The following is a 20524-nucleotide window of genomic DNA, read 5'->3' as shown; positions in this document are numbered from 1 at the left end:
CATGCTGTCATGTGCCTTTTTCTCAGGTGTGGCTTCCCTTTGGCCACTCTCCCATTAAGTCCAGATTGGTGAAGTGCTGTAGAGACTGTTGTCCTTCTGGCAGGTTCTCCCATCTCAGCCAAGGAACTATGTAGTTCTGTCAGAGTGGTCATTGGGTTCTTGGTCTCCTGCCTGATCAAGGTCCTTCTTGCCCGGTTGCTCAGTTTGGTCGAATGGCCAGCTCTAGACAAAGTCTGGGTAGTTCCATATTTTTTTTATTTCCCAATGATGGAGACCACTGTGTTCTTGGAAACTTTCATCACTCTAGAAATAGTTTTATACCCTTCCCTCGATATATGGCTTATAACAATTTAATCTCAGAGATCTATGGACAGTTCCTTGGACTTCATGGTATAGTTTCTGCTCTGACATGCACTGTCAACTGTTATATAGACAGGTGTGTTTCTTTCTAAATCATGTCCAAACAATTGAATTGGCCACAGGTGGACTCCAATCAAGTTGTAGTGAAATCTCAAGGATGTTCAAAGGAAATTCAGTGCACCTGAACTCAATTTGGAGTGTCATAGCAAAGGGGTGTGAATACTTATGTAAATGAGATATTTCTGCTTTTGTCTAAAAACATGTTTTCACTTTGTCATTATGGGATATTGTGTGTAGATGGGTGAGAAAATATATATTTCATCTGTTTTGTATTCAGGCTATAACACAAGAAAATGTGGACTAAGTCAAAGGATATGAATGCTTTCTGAAGGCACTGTAAAACCGCACTTATTGGTGAATTCCCTTATACCCACGTTTTCAGTCACAATTTGCTTTTACCACATGTAATGATTTGCATGATATTGATCAAAAATTAAGCCTGGTTTGTTGTAATGTAATTTAGGCCTACTGTATTTTATATTCTATTCTATGAGAGGGTTAATCATTCATTACCTGATGATGACATGCTGCTATAGCAAATCTGTGATTTTGTCTTGAAGCTAAAATGTAATGAGTGCAGCCTATAGACGAGAAAATAAACTCTTTAATTGTCTGCACATACTGGACATGCTTGTGAATTGTTGATTTATTCAAGAGTGCTATTTGGTTTGGTTGCATTATTCAATAGTGTAATAATGTTTTAGAAGAAAAGTTTCTGTCATTGTTGAATAGTATGTGCTTACTGGCTCGTGGCTACTGTGATATTTACGGTCAATTTGGGCTGCGGACCAAGAATGTCGCGTTGCCAACCTCAACGAAAGGTAAGGCAAGGATGTAGTGTGAATTGAAAAGTAGAATTCTCTTTTGCCACCCCACTCAGCAGAATGAATCTCCTTCATATCTCCTAGTGGGAATAGGGTCTTAGACTATTGACACACCTCCTCGGCATGTTTGTTAGCCATTGGCAGACATTTCACTAATCACCTCCTCAGCATGGGGCTTATACAAGCACTAAATGAAACAATGGCACCTCAATTAAGATGAAAACCTTTTTCTTTAGTTTAGGACAACCCCCTGGGGTCTCCTAACTATCTCACTTTAACCCCCAGGGTCTCCACCCTGCCCTAAAGTTTGAATATTTATCTTGGGTCTATGCCTACTACAGTGTTAAAGGTTTACAATTAATGTGTTCCATTAAAATCACAGATAAACCTTCCAATCACAGATAAACCGGTCTTTCTCAAATCATTGTATCCATGATTGACTGAAATGTAAATATCATGTTGAATGTGAAAATGCATACACTGTAGTCTAATAAGGACCCTGTCAAATAGGCCTAACGTTACCCAAGGAGTGCAATGCAACGAATCAAATGGAAACAATGTTCTCAGAAGCGTATGTTAGTTAATTTAGCCACAATTTAATGTAAAAGTCCAATACAATTCACTCAATAAACTCCTCCCCCTCATTTAATAACTCGTTATGCATCGCTTTGTACGGGGAGGAAGAATAAACAAAGACCAAGCAATTAAAAATCTTCTATATAGGGGAAAATGTAAACAATCACCTTTGAAAAACACTTGATTGACTTTCCTAGTTCCCCGCCCCTGTCGCTCTGTGATTAGACGCTCCGATAGGGGGAGTGACTTCGCTGCGCCTCCCTCCAGATATATGCCATTAAATGCATTCGCCAACAACTGTTAACATGCAGAGCGAGCGATTAACGGTGGTGCCAAATGGAGATATCGGTGCGTAAATTATATTCTGTCAGTCAACAGTCCACAGCAGACGGAGAAGAGTGGTAGTATTTTACAAAATAACGTAAACATAGAATATGTGGTGTGATGTGTGAATTCCCTAACATTTTACCAGCCAGAAGACACCCGAAGGCTTGCTTATCCCCAAAAACACCGTATGCGCCAAGGATGAGTTTACTCGCATCTCTGGAATAATCGGACTCTACAGCCTACTTGCAAGCGCAAGTTCGCTGGCACTTTGAAGCAGACGAATTCAACAGTGAATGAGGATGGAGTGTCAGTTGCTGGGGTGGTGCATGCTTTTTGCACTCGTTCTACACAAGTCGAGCTGCGCTGCGGCGAAGGAGCTACAATGCCAGGAGATATCCGTGCCTCTATGCAAAGGAATCGGCTACAACTACACCTACATGCCCAACCAGTTCAATCACGACACACAGGACGAGGCAGGGCTGGAGGTGCACCAATTTTGGCCCCTGGTGGAAATCAAGTGTTCTCCGGACCTGAAGTTCTTTCTCTGTAGCATGTACACTCCTATTTGCCTGGAGGACTACAAGAAGCCCCTGCCGCCGTGTCGGAGTGTCTGCGAGAGAGCCAAGGCAGGCTGCGCGCCTCTTATGAGGCAGTACGGATTCCCATGGCCAGACAGAATGAGATGCGATGTATTACCAGTGCAGGGTAACCAAGATACATTGTGCATGGACTATAACAGAAGCGAGACAACGACTGTTTCTCCAGTTGTTGCAAAGCCCACAAACCGCCCCGTTAAACCAGTAATCCCACGAAAGAAGAATGGACACGGGCTTTCGAATGTTCCTAGTAAACACAAACCTCCGAGTTCTCCCTGCGAACCTCGGTGTCACTGCCGCGCGCCCATGGTTCAAGTCAACAGTGACAGTCATCCTCTATATAACAGAGTTAAAACGGGACAGACTCTGAACTGTGCCATGCCCTGCCACAATCCTTACTTCTCCCAAGACGAAAGGACATTTACTGCATTCTGGATAGGACTATGGTCCGTGTTATGTTTTATCTCCACTTTTGCTACAGTGGCAACTTTTTTAATCGACATGGAGCGGTTCAAATACCCGGAGCGACCCATTATTTTCCTCTCTGCGTGTTACATGTTTGTCTCCGTCGGTTACATTGTCAGACTAATTGCCGGACATGAACAAGTGGCTTGTAACATGGAGCATGATACCGAACACATTCACTACGAGACTACCGGCCCTGCTCTTTGTACTATTGTATTTCTACTCATCTACTTCTTCGGCATGGCAAGTTCTATTTGGTGGGTTATTCTGTCCCTTACTTGGTTTCTGGCTGCGGGGATGAAGTGGGGGAATGAGGCCATAGCCAGTTACTCACAGTATTTTCATTTAGCTGCCTGGCTGATACCCAGCATGAAATCGATAGCTGTGTTGGCGTTGAGTTCAGTGGACGGGGACCCTGTGGCTGGAATATGCTACGTTGGCAATCAGAACTTGGATAACCTCCGGGGCTTTGTTTTGGCGCCGTTGGTTATCTATCTGTTCATTGGGACTATGTTTCTCCTGGCAGGGTTTGTGTCACTGTTCCGGATCCGGAGTGTTATAAAGCAAGGAGGGACGAAAACAGACAAGTTGGAGAGACTGATGATCAGGATAGGTGTTTTTACAGTGCTTTACACTGTCCCAGCCACGATTATAGTAGCCTGTTACTTCTATGAGCAGCACAACAGACAGACTTGGGAAATAACCAATAACTGTTCATGCTTGTCGGAGCATGAAATGCAGAAGCCAGACTACGCTGTGTTCATGCTCAAATATTTCATGTGCCTTTTGGTTGGCATCACGTCCGGCGCGTGGGTCTGGTCGGGTAAAACTCTAGAATCCTGGAGGAAATTTTGCACCCGCTGCTGTTGGGCCAGCAAGACCACGAGCGGGTCAATGTACAGTGACGTTAGCACAGGACTGACGTGGAGGTCTGGCACTGCGAGCTCTGTCTCTTGTCCCAAACAGATGCCATTGTCTCGGGTTTGAAAAGGAAGAATGGACATCTAATTATGTTGGGATTGTCCATCAGCGTGTTCAAATTAACACATTAACGAGCACCTAATGATTTCTCTTCTTACACAATGAGACCCGCAGCCAGTTTAGAACCATATACATATAATGAGATGTGTTTCTATGCTTACTGTTGAGGACCAGTTCAATGACACACACAATACAGTGAGATTTTTTGATAGGCAGAAATTCAAGGGTATATCTACTGTTCCCTTCCTTATTACAAATAACCATATTGTCTTAAACACACCATTTATTAATTCGAAAGAGAGACTTGGGTTTGTCTCATTTTAACCTATAAAATTAGTTTAGCAAAGATGGTTTGAAGTATGCTGTCTCATACGGGTTTTGTTGGTGCTTAATGTATTTATATAATTATTCATGTAAAAACATTGTACATTTGTATATAAAATGTAGGCCTATACGAGATTGTAAATGTGTATAATTAACTTTGATAGAAGATCTTTATTTTGAGAATAAAACCATTTTTATAAAATTTTAACCTGTGCGTCTTGGTAGTCATTCTGTGCCAAAGCTGTAGGCTACATTTAGCAAATTATCTTTTTGCTTTTGTTGTCTTCCTGCCATGAGAATAGATTTTTGGCTAAGTTAGAAAGCCTATTCATAAATTGTCAAACAGTTATAATTCATAGAAACGGATGCCTACTTGTGTATGGATATTGGGTTCCTTTTGGGTAGCATTGGTGAAAACAGTACACTTTTACGTATTGTAGATGCGACCACGGGAAGGATTCGGAATAACATTGAAATGGCAATGAAAGCCTTACAGGTGGTCTGTTTGAGTAATCCTCTCTCGAGGGAACCCCTCTGTGCAACAATTATGTTACAAGCCTTGCGTCTTCTGCCCCCAATTAATACTGACGACCCAGTGAAACGTCAAATACCGCCTAGGCCTCGCTTGAATAAAGTGTAGGCAGGCTATCAGACTCTGCATGGACGTGGCACTGACCTCGTATGAATATGAAATTATAAAGATTCTACTATTCTTATTGAAGTTTGTGGGGGGCAGAGTTCAGGATACCCACTGGTGTGCATAATTGGTTGGGTGCCCCATCTTACTGTCAAGATGCCCTAGGCCTGATAATTAAGATGTCAGACAGTGAGGGAGTGGGACAGTAGAACTGGTTCCCAAAGGGCAACCTATTCCCTACAGTGCACTACTTTTGACCAAAGCCATATGGGCCCTGCTCAAAGTAGTGCACTATATGGGGAATCGGGTGCCATTTCGGACGCACGTACAAACAAGCTAGGCCCACTAGGCCGACCCTCTGCCTTCCCCGTTAGAGGGTAATTACGTCCCAGTGTGTGGTCGGTTTACTCTGAAAGCGCTTAAACAGCTTGCTTATCTTCTTAAACAAGCATAGAGACACTGTTGCATGTGAAAACTGTAAATAGTACCCCTGCTTGTGGCGAAAACACTCGTTTTTAGAGCGAGACCTGGGTGTAAAGAATCCCAAGCCTTAAAAAATGAGGCCCGTGTTCACTTTTACGCAGAGGGGCATGTTTGTGTTTATCCAATATCCATATATATAATAATACAAAATAAAAATATATTTGCAAATACATACAACTGTTTTTGTTAATTTGGACATTCAGGAGAAGAAGTGTTCATCACAAACAATTGACTTATCTATTTTTAAAAACTGTCCACCCAAACCGGGATTTTACAGCATGAAGTCATTGGGACCCAGTGGTCATGCCTCTCATTCTACTTGATAAACTGCATCCTGACTTTAGTTAAAGTTGTATCTGCAACTTCATTAAGCCAAGGCAGCTTCATGAGAGCAGGAGCAACGCTTCAGGTAGGCTACTGCGGTTCAATAATATCATACCGCCACCTTGTGGAGAAATAATTCAAATAAAATTGCATTTGTCACATGCGCCAAATACAACATGTGTAGCATGCTTACTTACAACCCCTAATCAACAATGCAGTTAAAAAAAAAAGTTATGAAAATATTTACAAAATAAACGAAACTTAAAAAAAAAAGTAACACAATAAAGTAACTATAACAAGGCTATCTACAGGGGGGTACCGGTACTGAGTCAATGTGCGGGGGTACAGGTTAGTCGAGGTCATTTGTACATGTAGGTTGGGGTAAAATGACTATGCGGGGGTCAATGTAAATAGTCCGGGTAGCTATTTGATTAAATGTTCAGCAGTCTTATGGCTTGGGGGTAAAAGCTGTTAAGGAGCCTTTTGGACCTAGAATTGGCTCTCCGGTCCCGCTTGCGGTGTGGTAGCAGAGAGAACCGTCAATGACTTGGGTGACTGGAGTGTTTGAAAAATTTTGGGGCCTTCCTGTGTTACAAGCTTTTTGGGGGACCTTCCTCTGTGTTACAAGCTTTCAACAAGCCTGTAATGAGCACTCAATAAATGTTAATGTTAATAAATAACACATTTTTTCCCGATACCAATTATAAGTCATTCATATTCCAATAAAATGTTAAACAGTTGGTAGGCCTATAGCCTATTCGGAACAATATAATGTATGGTAGACAAACAGGTGGCCACAACTAGGATTCAGCTCAGAGACAAAGTTAGAGGTTGGTAGGGTGCCATCGTCCCAAATGGCACCCTATTATACTGCAGCCCCCAGTAAATATCAACAGAGGAAATGAGGTCATGGAGGTCACACCGGATCCACCTCCTGCCAAGATAAACAGGAGGCCGTCCTTAGAAGGCGTCCCAAATGGCACCCTATTCCCTATAGTTCACTACTTTTGACCAGAGCCCAATGGCCTTGGTCAAAAGTAGAGCAATACGTAGGGAATAAGGTGCCATTTAGGACGAAAACATGGTATCCCATTTAACCCCCCATCCCCCTGAACTGGTAAAGCACATTGAATGGTGTCTTTGTCTACTGATTCAATTGGTTTTCTGTCATTGATTGAGATACATCTGTTTTAAATTGAATACAGAAGTAAGATGACGCCCACAGTTAAACACGCAGTGGCGGAAAATCCAAACGTATACAGAGCATTGTATATAAATGTATATACAGTAGATTTGCCAATATCGATACAATTCCATAAGGATGCTGCAACAAAAACATTAAAGCAAGTGTTTTATTCAGTTCTCACCTACTCATTGGCCAGCTGATCACCCTCTGTTGTTTTGTAATCAACCAGCAGAAAAGCAGGCTCTCTAACTCCTTCCCCACTATATTTTCAAACAGAGTCGTACATCATTCATGCTGCCTCTACTCTGATAAAGTGTTACTAGCTCAATGTACAATTCCTCAATACAGTCTCCACTTATTTCCCTTACACAACAGTCATATTCACGAGGCACTAAACTGAAGAAAACGTACTGAAACATGGAGGGACCACCTGACTTTGTCCTATACGAATCGCTGTTTTCGTTTTCTTTTGGAAAATGGTTTGCTATGTTTTGATATGGTGTGCACTAATGACTACTACCCAGTAGGCTTGCTGGGAATGGTCCATTGTATGTAGTGATATTTGTTTCATGTACATTTAGTCTGACAACATCAAAGGAATGAGGAATGGATTTTTTTCTGTCGCCAAGGACAACAAGCATATAATCCTACTGATCTGTCTAAACGTGAAAAGTAAGTTCAGCATTGGCAGTCAATATTTTTGATGTTCTATTATGTTCATGTCTATCACCAGTTTCATTCACCCATGAGATCTGAGTGCTCTAGGTACAGCATGTACCATTGATGGTTGTAGCATTTTTACATAAGGAATTCTTCCAAAATGGCACCCTGTTCCATTTATAGTGCACTTTCAACCAAGGCCCAAAGGGACTATATGGAATAGGGTTCCATTTGGGATGCAAATGAACAGTGGATCAATCAGGGGAATAGGAGCCAATGACCGGAAGGAGCTGATTTGTTATTTTCACTGTTTTCCCTTTCCCCTGGACACTGAACATTTTGTTTACAAAACGAATTAATAGAAAATGTAATGATTTTACATATTGTAAGAATAATGTTAGAATTTACTATTTAACTAAGGAAAAGTATGCACATGTACACATATAGAAATGTCCATAGATTTTGCCTTTCTCATCTCTGGCAAGGTGGTTCTTCTTTTCCTCTGCACTTTCATACATCTACCAGAGGAGGTCAGTATGGCTTACACTTACATATTCAGACATTATTACACCCTCAGTTGTTTAAATGGATTTCAAACATGGCTGTAACTATTATGTGTGAGGACACCAATGTCCGGCGGTAATTTTTTGTAAAAAATAAAAATTATAATATATATATATATATATATATATATATATATATATAGTACACTCAGCAAATTGGATGCAGTCTATCACAGTGCCATCTGTTTTGTCACCAAAGCCCCATATACTACCCACCACTGCAACCTGTATGCTCTTGTTGGCTGGCCCTCGATTCATATTCGTCGCCAAACCCACTGGCTCCAGGTCATCTATAAGTCTTTGCTAGGTAAAGCCCCGACTTATCTCAGCTCCCTGGTCACCATAGCAGCACCCACCCATAGCACGCGCTCCAGCATTTATATTTCACTGGTCATCCCCAAAGCCAATTCCTACTTCGGCCGCCTTTACTTCCAGTTCTCTGCTGCCAATGACTGGAACGAACTGTAAAAATCACTGAAGCTGGAGACTCATATCTCCCTCACTAGCTTTAAGCACCAGCTGTCAGAGCAGCTCACTAATCACTGCACCTGTACATAGCTCATCTGTAAATAGCCCATCTGTAAATAGCCCATCCAACTACCTCATCCCCATACTGTTATTTATTTTGCTCCTTTACACCCCAGTATCTCTACTTGCACACTCATCTTCTGCACTTCTATCACTCCAGTGTTTAATTGCTATGTTTAATTGCTATATTTGTAATAATTTCACCACCATGGCCTATTTGTTGCCTTCCCTTATCCTACCTCATCTGCACACATTGTATATAGACTTTTTCTATTGTATTATTGACTTTATGTTTCTTTATTCCATGTGTAACTCTGTGTTGTTGTTTGTGTTGCACTGCTTTGCTTTATTTTGGCCAGGTCGCAGTTGTAAATGAGAACTTGTTCTCAACTAGCCTACCTGGTTAAATAAAGGTGACATAAAATAAATAAAAACAAAATCAATTATGGGTCAACATTAAATATTGCTCCCAGCGTAATTAACTCAGAATGCTTATATTCTTGATCTGACAGATTTTTAATTGCGCCTGCCTCTTTGTGATGGAGTGGAATCACAAACAGTGATTTGTTCGTTATGTTCGCCTTCTCCACCGGATTTGCCTTTTTTTGCAACAAATTCGCCACTCTCTCAAACGGCAGTGACTCCGCCCTCTCGAGGCACAGGCCGAGGGCCTGAGACGTGAAACGAACTACCCCAGTTCACAGTCAGATCAATAGGTAACTACTGCTGACAGCGTATTTGGGAGATGCCGGGCAAAAAGCTATTTAAAAAAATATCCCTCGACTCCAATGTCTACAGACATCCCCTAAAGAAACAAAGAAACAAAAACCAACTCTTGGAGAATGAGTGCACAACTGGTAAATAGTCGCTTATAGATACACTATACACAAAAGTATATGAAGACCCCTTCAAATAAGTAAATTTGGCTATTTCAGCCACACCAGTTGCATAAAATAGAGCACACAGTCATGGCCTTACTAAAAAGCTCAGTGACTTTCAAAGTGGCAACGCCATCTTTCCAACAAGTCAGTTTGTCAGATTCAAATTTCTGCCCTGCTAGAGCTGCCCTCATCAACTGTAAAAGCTGTTATTGTGAAGTGGGAACTTCTAGGCGCAACAACGGCTCAGCCACGAAGTGGTAGGCCACACAAAAGTGATAGGCCACACAAGCTCACAGAACGGGACTGCCGAGTGGCCGAGCAGCCACACACAAGCCTAAGATCACCATGCGCAATGTCACTGGGCTGCAGTGGTGCAAAGTTAGCCGCCATTGGACTCTGAAGCAATGGAAATGCATACTTCTAGAGTGATGAATCACGCTTCACCATCTGGCAGTCCCACGGACGAATTCCAGGAGAACGCTACCTGCCCCAATGCAAAATGCCAACTGTAATTTTTGGTGGAGGAGGAATAACAGTCTGGGGCTGTTGTGCATGGTTCGGGCTAGGCCCCTTAGTTCCAGTGAAGGGAAATCTTAACGCTACAGCATACAATGACATTCTAGAAGATTCTGTGCTTCCAACTTTGTGGCAGCAGTTGGGGGAAGGCCCTTTCCTGTTAAGGCATGACAATGCCCCAGTGCACAAAGCGAGGTCCATACAGAAATGGTTTGTCAAGATCGGTGTGGAAGAACTTGACTAGCGTGCACAGAGCCTTGACCTCGACTCCATTGAGCACCTTTGGGATGATTTGGAACGCCAACTGCGAGCCAGGCCTAATCGCCCAACATCAGTGCCCGACCTCACTTATGCTCGTGGCTGAATGGAAGCAAGTCCATGCAGCAATGTTCCAACATCTAGTGGAAAGCTTTCCCAGAAGAGTAGAGGCTGCTATATCAGCAAAGGGGGGGAACCAACTCCATATTAATGCCCATGATTTTGAATGACATTTTCGACGAGCAGGTGTCCACATACTTTTGGGCATGTAGTGCATGTCAGTCAGTCAAGTGGCTAGCTGCTGGCAGAGACTTATATTGCATTGAGGTTGAAGGGCTCTGGTAGGTCTATTACTTAGCCAGCTAGAAGGATGAAGTAAGAAGCTAACGCTAAACAGTACCTCAGCAGGAGCAAAAAACAGCTCACAATAACTTTGCTTTACAGAGAGTTGGCTAATGAGACTGACTGTGACGTGGCGCTCAATGGTGAGACTGACGCAGGCTGCAATGCAAGCAGGCAGAAGCAGAGACAGAGAGTGGTTCGTACAATAGTTCTCAAACTTGGGGTCAGGGCCCCATGTGTGGTCCACTGAGAAAATGTGGACTAATCTGATCAAAGTTAGTAACTTAAAAAAATATATGTTTCAATATGAACATCTCCACATGGCCTATCCACCCAATAGGCCTACATTAAAATGCAAACATTACAGTTCTACAAATGTAATACGTTTTTGATTTGTCGCTGATGCTACGTGTCAGTGTGAATCATTTCCTCGTATTTCCTCCCTTTTCAGGGGTATAACATTACAATTGTATAGCTAATAGGCTATGTGTTTGTAGATCGACTGACGTGAATGAACCTACATCAGCCCAAGTGATAATGGCTGGAATCATTTTTACTTGTGTTTGCTGTTCTCCAAATAGCATTTTAAAGTTTTTTTAAATTCCGGACCTCACTAAAACTCAAACCCTGGTTACAGCCCTGATTTCAATGAAGGTAATAATTATGGCAGCCCCATGTGTACTAAAATGTTTAATATAGTCTGTTCAATCACTTAAAAAACAGAACACATAAATCCCTATGGTAGTTGAAATATTTTATGTAAAAAAAAAAAAAAAAAAGCGCAATAAATAAATCAAGATAGTTTGAAATCCTACACTACTGCTATTCTGTATGAAGGCTTTGGCAAGGATTCAACCCGAAGCGCACTGCATAAAGCGCATTGTGCTCGACTTTTAATTTAAGGTAATGTATGCTTGAGCAGTCATCCACGGTATTTACTGTGAACTTGATCTCCGCAAACGTCGGGAACAGTGTTGACAGTACAGTGCACTTCACTGCAACGCACCTTGGATTGAATCTCTGCCCTTGTGTATTTGTCTAGGAGTCAGGTGCTCTTCCATTCACCTCAACCCTAAGTCTTCCATCACTGGCCTCCTTTAAGGCCATTGACCTCTCCTGAGATCTCTTTTGGGTCTATGGTTTCCTTGGATGCCAGAGCAGAGTAATGTTCCTTTGTTACCCTCAGTTCTCCAGGTGACGTTGGCTTTGGTTGGGTCGGAGCATGTCAGTCTTGTCTGACTGTTGTTGGTGAAGCCAATGAACAAACATTTGAGCTGAACAACAGCTGTGTGCTGCCACCATTGTTCTTCAAGGTCAACTGGCATTGTTTAAATCACTCATTCTAATTCTGTAAGCCAACACAAACAGCTCTATAGACAGTGAACACATTCTAAGTATAAAGTCACAACAGCAAAATGAAATGTATAGCCCATTATTACATTTAGGGGGAAAATGAATTCAACTGTAAGTAATGAGTAAATCATCAACGTTGTTTAAAAAAAAAAGAGAAAAAAAAGAAAGTCACATTGTTGTTTCGCCCTTGCATAGAATTACGTACATTTAAACAAAAACACTAACTTTATTGAGCATCTGATGAGGAAGAAGAACCACTGGAGGAGCTTGAGGTGCCCCTTACCCCCACTTCCTGCAGGATGACTTCCTCCTGGAGCCTATCACGGGACTCTGCACTATCATAATGCTGCTCCAGGAGTGTTGTGTCTACCACGTTGTAGCAGCCGTGACTCCGGCCACTGTTAATGGGCGAGGGGGTAGACTGGCGTGAGACTACCACTGGGTTTCTCTCTAACCGCCGGGAGAGGGGGACTGGAGATGAATGGGAGATGTGGTTTGGATGAACAAAGCGACCGTTCGATGGAGCACCCATAGGGATGGGCTGAAATGGCGGCGGAGGCTCCATCCGTGCAGCTCTCCGTGGCGGCCTTCTCCCCTGCAGGGGTGGGGCAGCCACCCTAACCTGTGTCTCATTGTTTATTCTCACTCGTCCGTGTGAAAGGTCACTGTTTGGGATACACCTTGAGGTCGGTTTGTCAATGTGACTTTGTCCTCTCTTTAGGACAGTTTTGAGAGTGTTCTGGGCGTACAGGACTTCAATATCCTCCCCAACTCCTCCATTCATGAACAGTCCGCCCTCCTTCAGCCCCTTTCTCCTCCCCTGTGTCACCATGCGCTGCACTGAGCACATCAAGTCTGCCAGACTCAGTAGCAGAGACAGGGAGGCAGCCCCCAGCATGAAGTTGAGCATGATGGTCTTCTCTGTGGGGCTGGATACGTAGCACTCCACCATGGACGTACAGGGGGACTCATAGCACTGGAAGCGCCTGGGGACAGAGAAGCCATAGAGGTAGTACTGGCCGGCACTGAATGCTGCCTCCAGTAAGATACGTAGTATCAGGTCCAGGAGGTAGGCGCTTAGAAAGTTAGGCGTCCCTTTTGGTAGGGAATGTTGATGGGTGCACAGAGCCCCTGCCGGACTTCTGCTGCCGGGGAAATAGTTCCCTCCGATACGAAGAGCTGACGATACTTTGTGGACTATATACAAAATGAACATCATGTGAGGGAGACAGAGCAGGATCAGTTGGAACAGCCAGAAGCGGAAGAGGGAGAGGGGAGCGAAGCCGTCGAAGCAGACGTTGGTGCAGCCCGGCTGGATGGTGTTGCACACAAAGCGCTCCTGCTCGTCCCGGAAGAGGGGATAGCCAGAGAACAGGAGGATGAGTAGTCGCAGGACCACCATTATGATCAACCACGTCTTCCCTGCATAAAGAGCCAATCAATTAAATAATCACTTACACACACACACACTATTTTAACGTTAGACACCAATATTGAAAACAAAGCTATTTGCTAGTAACATTAACTATCAAAAGAAGACCATCGCGCTCTCCCCGAAACATTTTGTTGGTGCGGAAAACCTGTGACTCTAGATAAGCAATTTAATGGTCTGACTGCACTCAAAAAGATGTTGCATAAAGGCCCGAGTAACAACAACTATCCCATACATATACCATGTACATTATGTCCACCTACCCAGGAAAGTGACATTGTGATTGAAAGTAATAAAGAGCATTTCCATTAGGCGTGTCTTCTCCATGGTGTAAACAAGCAGCTCATCCCACAGTGTGTATACCTTCCTCCAATCCAGGTTACTCAGCGAGCGAGGGTCTATTTCAGTCTGATCAATCCAATCCAGTTCAATTCAACCAATTCACTTCGATTCAATTCAGTCCAATTCAAATCCAACGGTCTCATTGAGTCATAGACAAGTGGCTCCAGCGTAAGTTCCCTAGCTGTTCCCCAGTGTGTGTGTGTGTGGGTGTCCACTAGACTGTAGATCTCTCTCAAGTGTTATAAACAGCTTAGTGACAAGACGCCAGGGACCTCTCTGGGCTATTATTATCATCACGCCAAAATCATGTTACCATCAAAGCATTGCTAGGATATTTCAACAAAATACACTGAGCTCAGACAACTGGTTGGGTCTACATGAACTCAGAGTAGCATAGTGACTATAATGTTATTCAAATTGAAGGTTACCAGGTTAAATATTATAGGACAATAATGAGAATGTAGCTCTGTGCCCAAATGGTGGTGGTCTTAGCCATGAGCCTCAATATCCATGAACCTCCTGACCACGAACGTCAAGTTTCGTGCTTAAATAGCTGAGTGATTAATGACAGTTGGTGTGCATCCTAAATGGCACCCCATTCCCTGTATAGTGCACTACTTTTGACCAGAGCCTATGGTCCCTGGTCAAAAGTAGTGCACTATATAGGGATTAGGGTGCCATTTGGGACACAACCCTGCTACTCCATGCTGGATATGTAACAGTATAGCTTCTGTCCCTCTACTAGAGCACAGCTAACTAGCTAGCATTTCCATTGGTTACAGATACACTGGTAACAGGGTGATTTAGTGATTAGCATTCACAGTCTTTAACAAGTTCTCCACATATAAAGATAAATTAATACAACTGTCGGACAACCAGATTAGAAATAAGTGTTTTTAACACTAATGTGTTATCCTCTGAGATTTATTTGTAGCTTAACTGTACAAAAAAAATAACAAAATAAGAATACAAGGGAATTTTCTTTTAGTATAAACATGGATCAACACCTCCATATAAATATTTAACAATTAAGTTAATGATCTCATCACCACTTTAATACTTGTTTACACACTGTACAAAGTTGATTAGCAAAATAATTCAATTCTAGTGCTTCAGTTGTCAGTAGGGTCTTCTTGACAAATGATAAAACACAAATAAAAGTTCATCATGAATTTAACAATATTAATATTTGAATCAAAAATAATTGTTGAAAAGACAAAATCAAACTGTATAAAGTTTGAAGGAGCTACGTTATATATAAGTTGGCTCAGGGTTCAGGTTTTTGTTCTAAAAAAAAACAAAAAAACATCGTAGCTTAAAACATCCAGAGTTCTGAGACAAAAAACACAAGTCATGCTCTACAGTGTATGACAACCCATTTCTATCCTTTCATTGGTTGCTTTCTTGTCAACATAACCTACTTTGAATCCTGTGGATGACACATTCACAGTAGCTAAACATCACTCACATATCTCCAAAAGCTTTCAATTAGGATTTTAGCTGCAGATTTGAATACAACATTCTAGGTATTGGGAGGTACAGTAACTACACTAGTGGAAAGGTATTAAATATGGCCAACTTGTTTGAACATTAACAAAATAATTGTGTTCATTAAGAACTAAATGATTCTGGAATGTGTATGTAGATCTCAAGTAGAAACGCCTGCACAGCTAGAAGGCTATTTTATCTGATCAAATATTGTACCTGGGTTTGGTTGGCTGTAGCACTTAGTAGTAAAAACAACTATGAATACAAAATAAATAAAAACCTGTTCACCAAAAGCCACAGAACTGTCTTTAAAAGGCAACCATCTGTCCTGTCATGCCAGGTTGGATAGTCCAGACCCATGGTCATATTCATTAGTGGACACTGTAGCAAAACGTTTTGCAATGGCAACGAAAACGCATGTTTCTTATTGGACAATTTCAGGTCGTCCCTCCTCGTTTCAGTCCGTTTTCGTTTGGCATGATCCAGGATAAGAGGTCAAATGACATTGACATTTTGTTTTCTGACCACTTCTCTCTTGATTTGCTGCTACAACGCATAAAGCTCATGTTGCCACGGTGATCATCTAGCTACTTCTGTCCACAGGAAGCTGTGATGTCATGAGCTCTCTGAACAGTCAAATCTTTATGTTATATCACAAAGAAGCTTTCTTTTTCTTAACAGTCAGTGAAGTACCAGTCCTGTAGGGAGTTCTTCCTTCTGTGTTACAGGAGCAGCGGCACTGCAAAGGCATCTATCTGTGATGAGGACAAAGTCAGTCTGTCTAGGTTAAGGTTGCAGAATTCCGATAACTTTCCCCAAATTCTCAGGTTTTCCAAAAATCCAGATTGGAGGATTCTAGATTTCCTGCTGAGTCCGGGAATCTTCCAAGCAGGATTTCTAGAAAATCTGGGAATTTTCGGAAAGTTACCAAAATGTTGCTAGGTAAAAGACTGGATGTCCCCATGCTGGCCTGAGGCCCAGTCTCAGGTCTGGTCTATGTTCTTGGTTGTTAGGAGAGGATGGCAGGGACCCATCGCACTCCGACCAGGTTGTCCACGCTCGCAGAGCGCTTCTTGCCAGCTCTCCTAGCATCCTTGTATTTGTCGTCACACAACCTCGAGATCGCCTGCAGGAACAAAAAAAACATGAATCGCAAAACAAACTCAGATGTATCGCCTGAACTGAATTGTTATTGACCTTCTGGCATGGACTACATCTTCAGGTCCAAGTGTTAAACTGTTGCTATTAAGAGGACCAGCTGCCATCAATCAATCTATCAAATGTATTACTAAAGCCATTTTTCAGATCAGCAGTTGTCAGAAAGTGCTCTACTATAAAATCACTTTGTGACAGCTGCTGATGTAAAAAAGGGCTTTAGAAATAAATGTGATCATTGATAAAGTGAAATTGAGTGGTGGCTCACCTCTAGTCTCTGGGCTTTGTCCTGGCTCAGGGGCTCCAGAGGGAAGCTCAAGTTGTTGGTCTCTGACAGTGAGCGCAGGTCAAAGTAATACTTGGCATAAACACTCGACGGAACGTTGATGTTGAACTGAAGAAGCTCCAGAAACTGACGCTCTAGCTCGTTCCTGTTCAGAAAAAAAGTGAGAAATTATGTTTATTTTCACAACAATTGGTAGCACTGTTTTGTAGACAGCTCACTGTCCTAGAGATCAAAACCAACATATTAGGGGCATGTATCCAAAACGTTGGTGTAAAAACATGAATGTACACTACCGGTCAAAAGTTTTATAACACCTACTCATTGTATTATGTATTAACCAAAAAAAAAAGTGTTAAAACAAATCAAAATATATTTTATATTTGAGATTCTTCAAATAGCCACCCTTCGCCTTGATGACAACTTTGCACACTCTTGGCATTCTCTCAACCAGCTTCACCTGGAATGCTTTTCCAACAGTCTTGAAGGAGTTCCCACATATGCTGAGCACTTGTTGGCTGCTTTTCCTTCACTCTGCAGTCCAACTCATCCCAAACTATCCCACCCCTACCTTGTCACAACTCATTAAGGAGGAAAGAAATGTCATATATTAACTTTTAAGAAGCCACACCTGTTAATTTAAATGCATTCCAGGGGACTACCTCATGAAGCTGGTTGAGAGAAAGCCCAAGAGTGTGCAAAGCTGTCTTCAAGGCAAAAGGTTGTCTACTTTGAAGAATCTCAAATATATTTTGATTTATTTAACACTACTTTGGTTACTACATGACTCCATATGTGTTATTTCATAGTTTGGATGTCTTCACTATTATTCTACAATGTAGAAAATAGTAAAAATAATGAAAAACCCTTGAATGAGTAGGTGTTCTAAAACTTTTGACAGCCAGTGTTTATATATGCTTCTGATTTCAAAATGTAGTCCAGTGTCAGTCATAAGTCAGTAAAGCTTTAAGTTTGAGCCTTTATCCAGAAAAGTGTGTACTTTAAAATGCAAGCAGCAAAACAGATCAGCTACAATTAGCCGGCAGAAGAGAAAAGTCCCTGTTGAAAATAACATCCTGAAAATAAAATGTATCATGTTCCCATTCCAGTCATGGACATACACTCTAGACATGTGACATACTTCAGTGTCTCACATGTTTGTATCACACACACACACACACACACACACACACACACACACACACACACACACACACACACACACACACACACACACACACACACACACACACACACACACACACACACACACCTGAGGATCTGACAGTAGTCTATGTTCCATATATTGATTAACTCACATGTCCTCCACGGTGATGTCTTTGAGGATCTGGCAGTAGTCTACGTTCCACACAGCCTGATCGTCCCAGACTTTAGATGCCAGCAGGATGGCTCCCAGCAACATACGCTTCCAGTTCCCTGGGCCAATGTCTATGTCTGCATACGTCAGCAGCCTCTCAACGTACACCTAAAAAACACAATGGGAAAATGAATACTAAAGTCAAGAGGTAATTGACGCCACTACCTTTGTGATATTGGTTGCATCCCAAATGGCACCCTATTCCCTAAATAGTATGTTAATCTCCTGATAATGCACAGACAGAGCCATGTTCAAAATCTGACCCGTATCTCAAGCTTGAATCATACAGTGACCTCCCCCTCAACCCCACTGATCCTCACCCGAGGCACACAACACACCCCCATCCCTACTCCCTCTCTCACATCTCCCTTCAGCCCCCAGGGCGCTCTCAGGATGATCTCAGGAGACAAGCCAAGGATGTGTGTAAATTGAAGACAAGGTCACAACATTGGTGCACCGAAATGTCACGTGGTGTGTGGAAAATGTGTTTCTCTGATCCTGACATTAGCCCTTCTCTGCTCTGGTTGCAGACCGACTGTGTATTCCACAGGCAGTAGAGTAGTAGCCGCAGGCCTTGTACTGTACATTGATGACTCAGTGGCTTACTGGCTTTGGCCGCTGGCGGTTGGCCTAGTTTTCCTCCACTGCTGCTCGACAGTCTCTGAATCTGCCTGCCAGCAGCCTACAGACACAGGTTAGTTAGGAGGCTTCTTCTGGCAACCTATTCCCTATATAGACCTATGGGCCCTGGTCAAAAGTAGTGCACTAAATAGGGAATAGGGTGCAATTTGGGATGCACACACAGGCTAGTTAGGCAGCCTCTGGCAGACTGACTCACATGGTGATCAGCCTGAGACAGGAACACTCCAAGCCTGTGTCTGACCGGGGATAGACATACTGAGACAGGAACACTCCAAGCCTGAGTCTGACCGGGGATAGACATACTGAGACAGGAACACTCCAAGCCTGTGTCTGACCGGGGATAGACATACTGAGACAGGAACACTCCAAGCCTGAGTCTGACTGGGGATAGACATACTGAGAGAGTAACACTCCAAGCCTGTGTCTGACCGGGGATAGACATACTGAGACAGTAACCAACAGGACACCAGACGATCAAACATGTCGCTAAAGGGGATAAAATAACTTGGTGGAGAGGACTTCTGTCTGCCCAGTCTGAGAAGGTATCTGATGAGCAGTGGTGTAAAGTACTTAAGTAAAAAAATACATTAAAGTACTACTTAAGTCGTTTTTACTCCATACATTTTCCCTGACAACCAAAAGTACTCATTACATTTTGAATGCTTAGCAGGACAGGAAAATAGTGAAGTTCATGCACTTATCAAGAGAACACGTGGTCATCCCTACTGACTCTGGTCTGGCAGACTCACTAAACAAATGCATATTTTGTCAAAAATGTCTGAGTGCTGGAGTGTGCCCCTGGCCATCTGAAAATAAAGAAAACAATTAAATTGTGCCATATGTTTCCCTAAATAAATGTTTAATGTTTTATACTTATTTTTCTCCCCAATTTCATGGTATCCAATTGGTAGTTACGGTCTTGTCTCATCGCTGCAACTCCCGTAAGGCCTCGGGAGAGGCGAATGTCGAGAGCCGTGCATAACACAACCCAACCAAGCTTGCTTCTTGACCCAATGCCCACTTAACCCAGAAGCCAGCCGCACCAATGTGTCGGAGGAAACACCGTACACCTGACTACCGTGTCAGCGTGTAGTGCACCCGGCCTGCCACAGGAGTCGCTAGTGCGCGATGGGACAAGGACATCCCTGTCGGCCAAACCCTCCCCTAACCTGGACGATGCTGGGCCAAATGTGCACCGCCCCACGGGTCTCCCGGTCGCAGCCGGCTGAGACAAAGCCTGGACTCGAACTCAGAATCTCTAGTGGCACAGCTAGCACTGTGATGCAGTGCTTTAGACTACTGCGCCACTCAGGAGGCCCTATGATTTATTTTTTAATAATAAAGTATTCTTTAGTAATTACATTTACTTTTGATACTTAAGTATATTTAAAACCAAATACTATTATACTTTTACTCAAGTAGTATTTTACTGGATGACTTTCACTTGAGTCATTTTCTATTAAGGCAACTATACTTTTACTCAAGTATGACAATTGGGTTATTTTTACACCACTGCTGATGAGTTGAGAATGAACTTTTCGAAAAAGATACAGGCCTACT

At 42.6% G+C, this 20524-nt stretch overlaps 3 protein-coding genes across 12 annotated transcripts in view; 1 reads left to right on the top strand and 2 right to left on the bottom strand.

The window, feature by feature from the left end:
* Window positions 1–2122: 2122 nt before the first annotated feature.
* On the top strand, window positions 2123–4721 carry LOC106568833 (frizzled-8). The gene has a single exon (XM_014139536.2). It carries the CDS (start codon window positions 2441–2443, stop codon window positions 4193–4195), a length of 1755 nt encoding a protein of 584 aa, XP_013995011.1. The 5' UTR covers window positions 2123–2440; the 3' UTR covers window positions 4196–4721.
* A 6847-nt stretch (window positions 4722–11568) lies between these two features.
* On the bottom strand, window positions 11569–14606 carry LOC106568834 (gap junction delta-4 protein-like). The gene is made up of 2 exons (XM_014139537.2): window positions 13940–14606; window positions 11569–13666 (listed from the first exon to the last, which is right to left on the bottom strand). Exons 1-2 carry the CDS (start codon window positions 14001–14003, stop codon window positions 12471–12473), a joined length of 1260 nt encoding a protein of 419 aa, XP_013995012.1. The 5' UTR covers window positions 14004–14606; the 3' UTR covers window positions 11569–12470.
* A 320-nt stretch (window positions 14607–14926) lies between these two features.
* Window positions 14927–20524, bottom strand: part of LOC106568835 (cyclin-Y) — a 62650-nt gene continuing 57052 nt past the window's right edge. For all 10 annotated transcript variants that reach the window (XM_014139544.2, XM_045694033.1, XM_014139541.2 and 7 more), the window contains 3 exons: window positions 18264–18430; window positions 16930–17092; window positions 14927–16632 (listed from right to left, as the gene is read on the bottom strand). In XM_014139544.2, the coding sequence (XP_013995019.1) occupies window positions 16516–16632; window positions 16930–17092; window positions 18264–18430 (447 nt within the window). In that variant the 3' untranslated portion in view covers window positions 14927–16515. The remainder of the gene's footprint in view (window positions 16633–16929; window positions 17093–18263; window positions 18431–20524) is intronic.

This window comes from Salmo salar, chromosome ssa14 (genome assembly GCF_905237065.1).
Source record: "Salmo salar chromosome ssa14, Ssal_v3.1, whole genome shotgun sequence".
Lineage (NCBI taxonomy): Eukaryota > Metazoa > Chordata > Actinopteri > Salmoniformes > Salmonidae > Salmo > Salmo salar.
The sequence above is the reverse complement of the archived record's forward strand: the minus strand, read 5'-3'. Positions and strand labels throughout refer to the sequence as shown.

What these genes read in the sequence shown, in the direction of transcription:
- LOC106568834 (XM_014139537.2), bottom strand. Translation starts at nt 14,003, where the DNA reads ATGGAGAAGACACGCCTAATGGAAATGCTCTTTATTACTTTCAATCAC. An exon ending in TCACAATGTCACTTTCCTGG is followed by an intron (nt 13,667 to 13,939) that starts GTAGGTGGACAT and finishes CTCTTTATGCAG; the next exon opens with GGAAGACGTGGTTGATCATA.
- LOC106568833 (XM_014139536.2), top strand. Translation starts at nt 2,441, where the DNA reads ATGAGGATGGAGTGTCAGTTGCTGGGGTGGTGCATGCTTTTTGCACTC.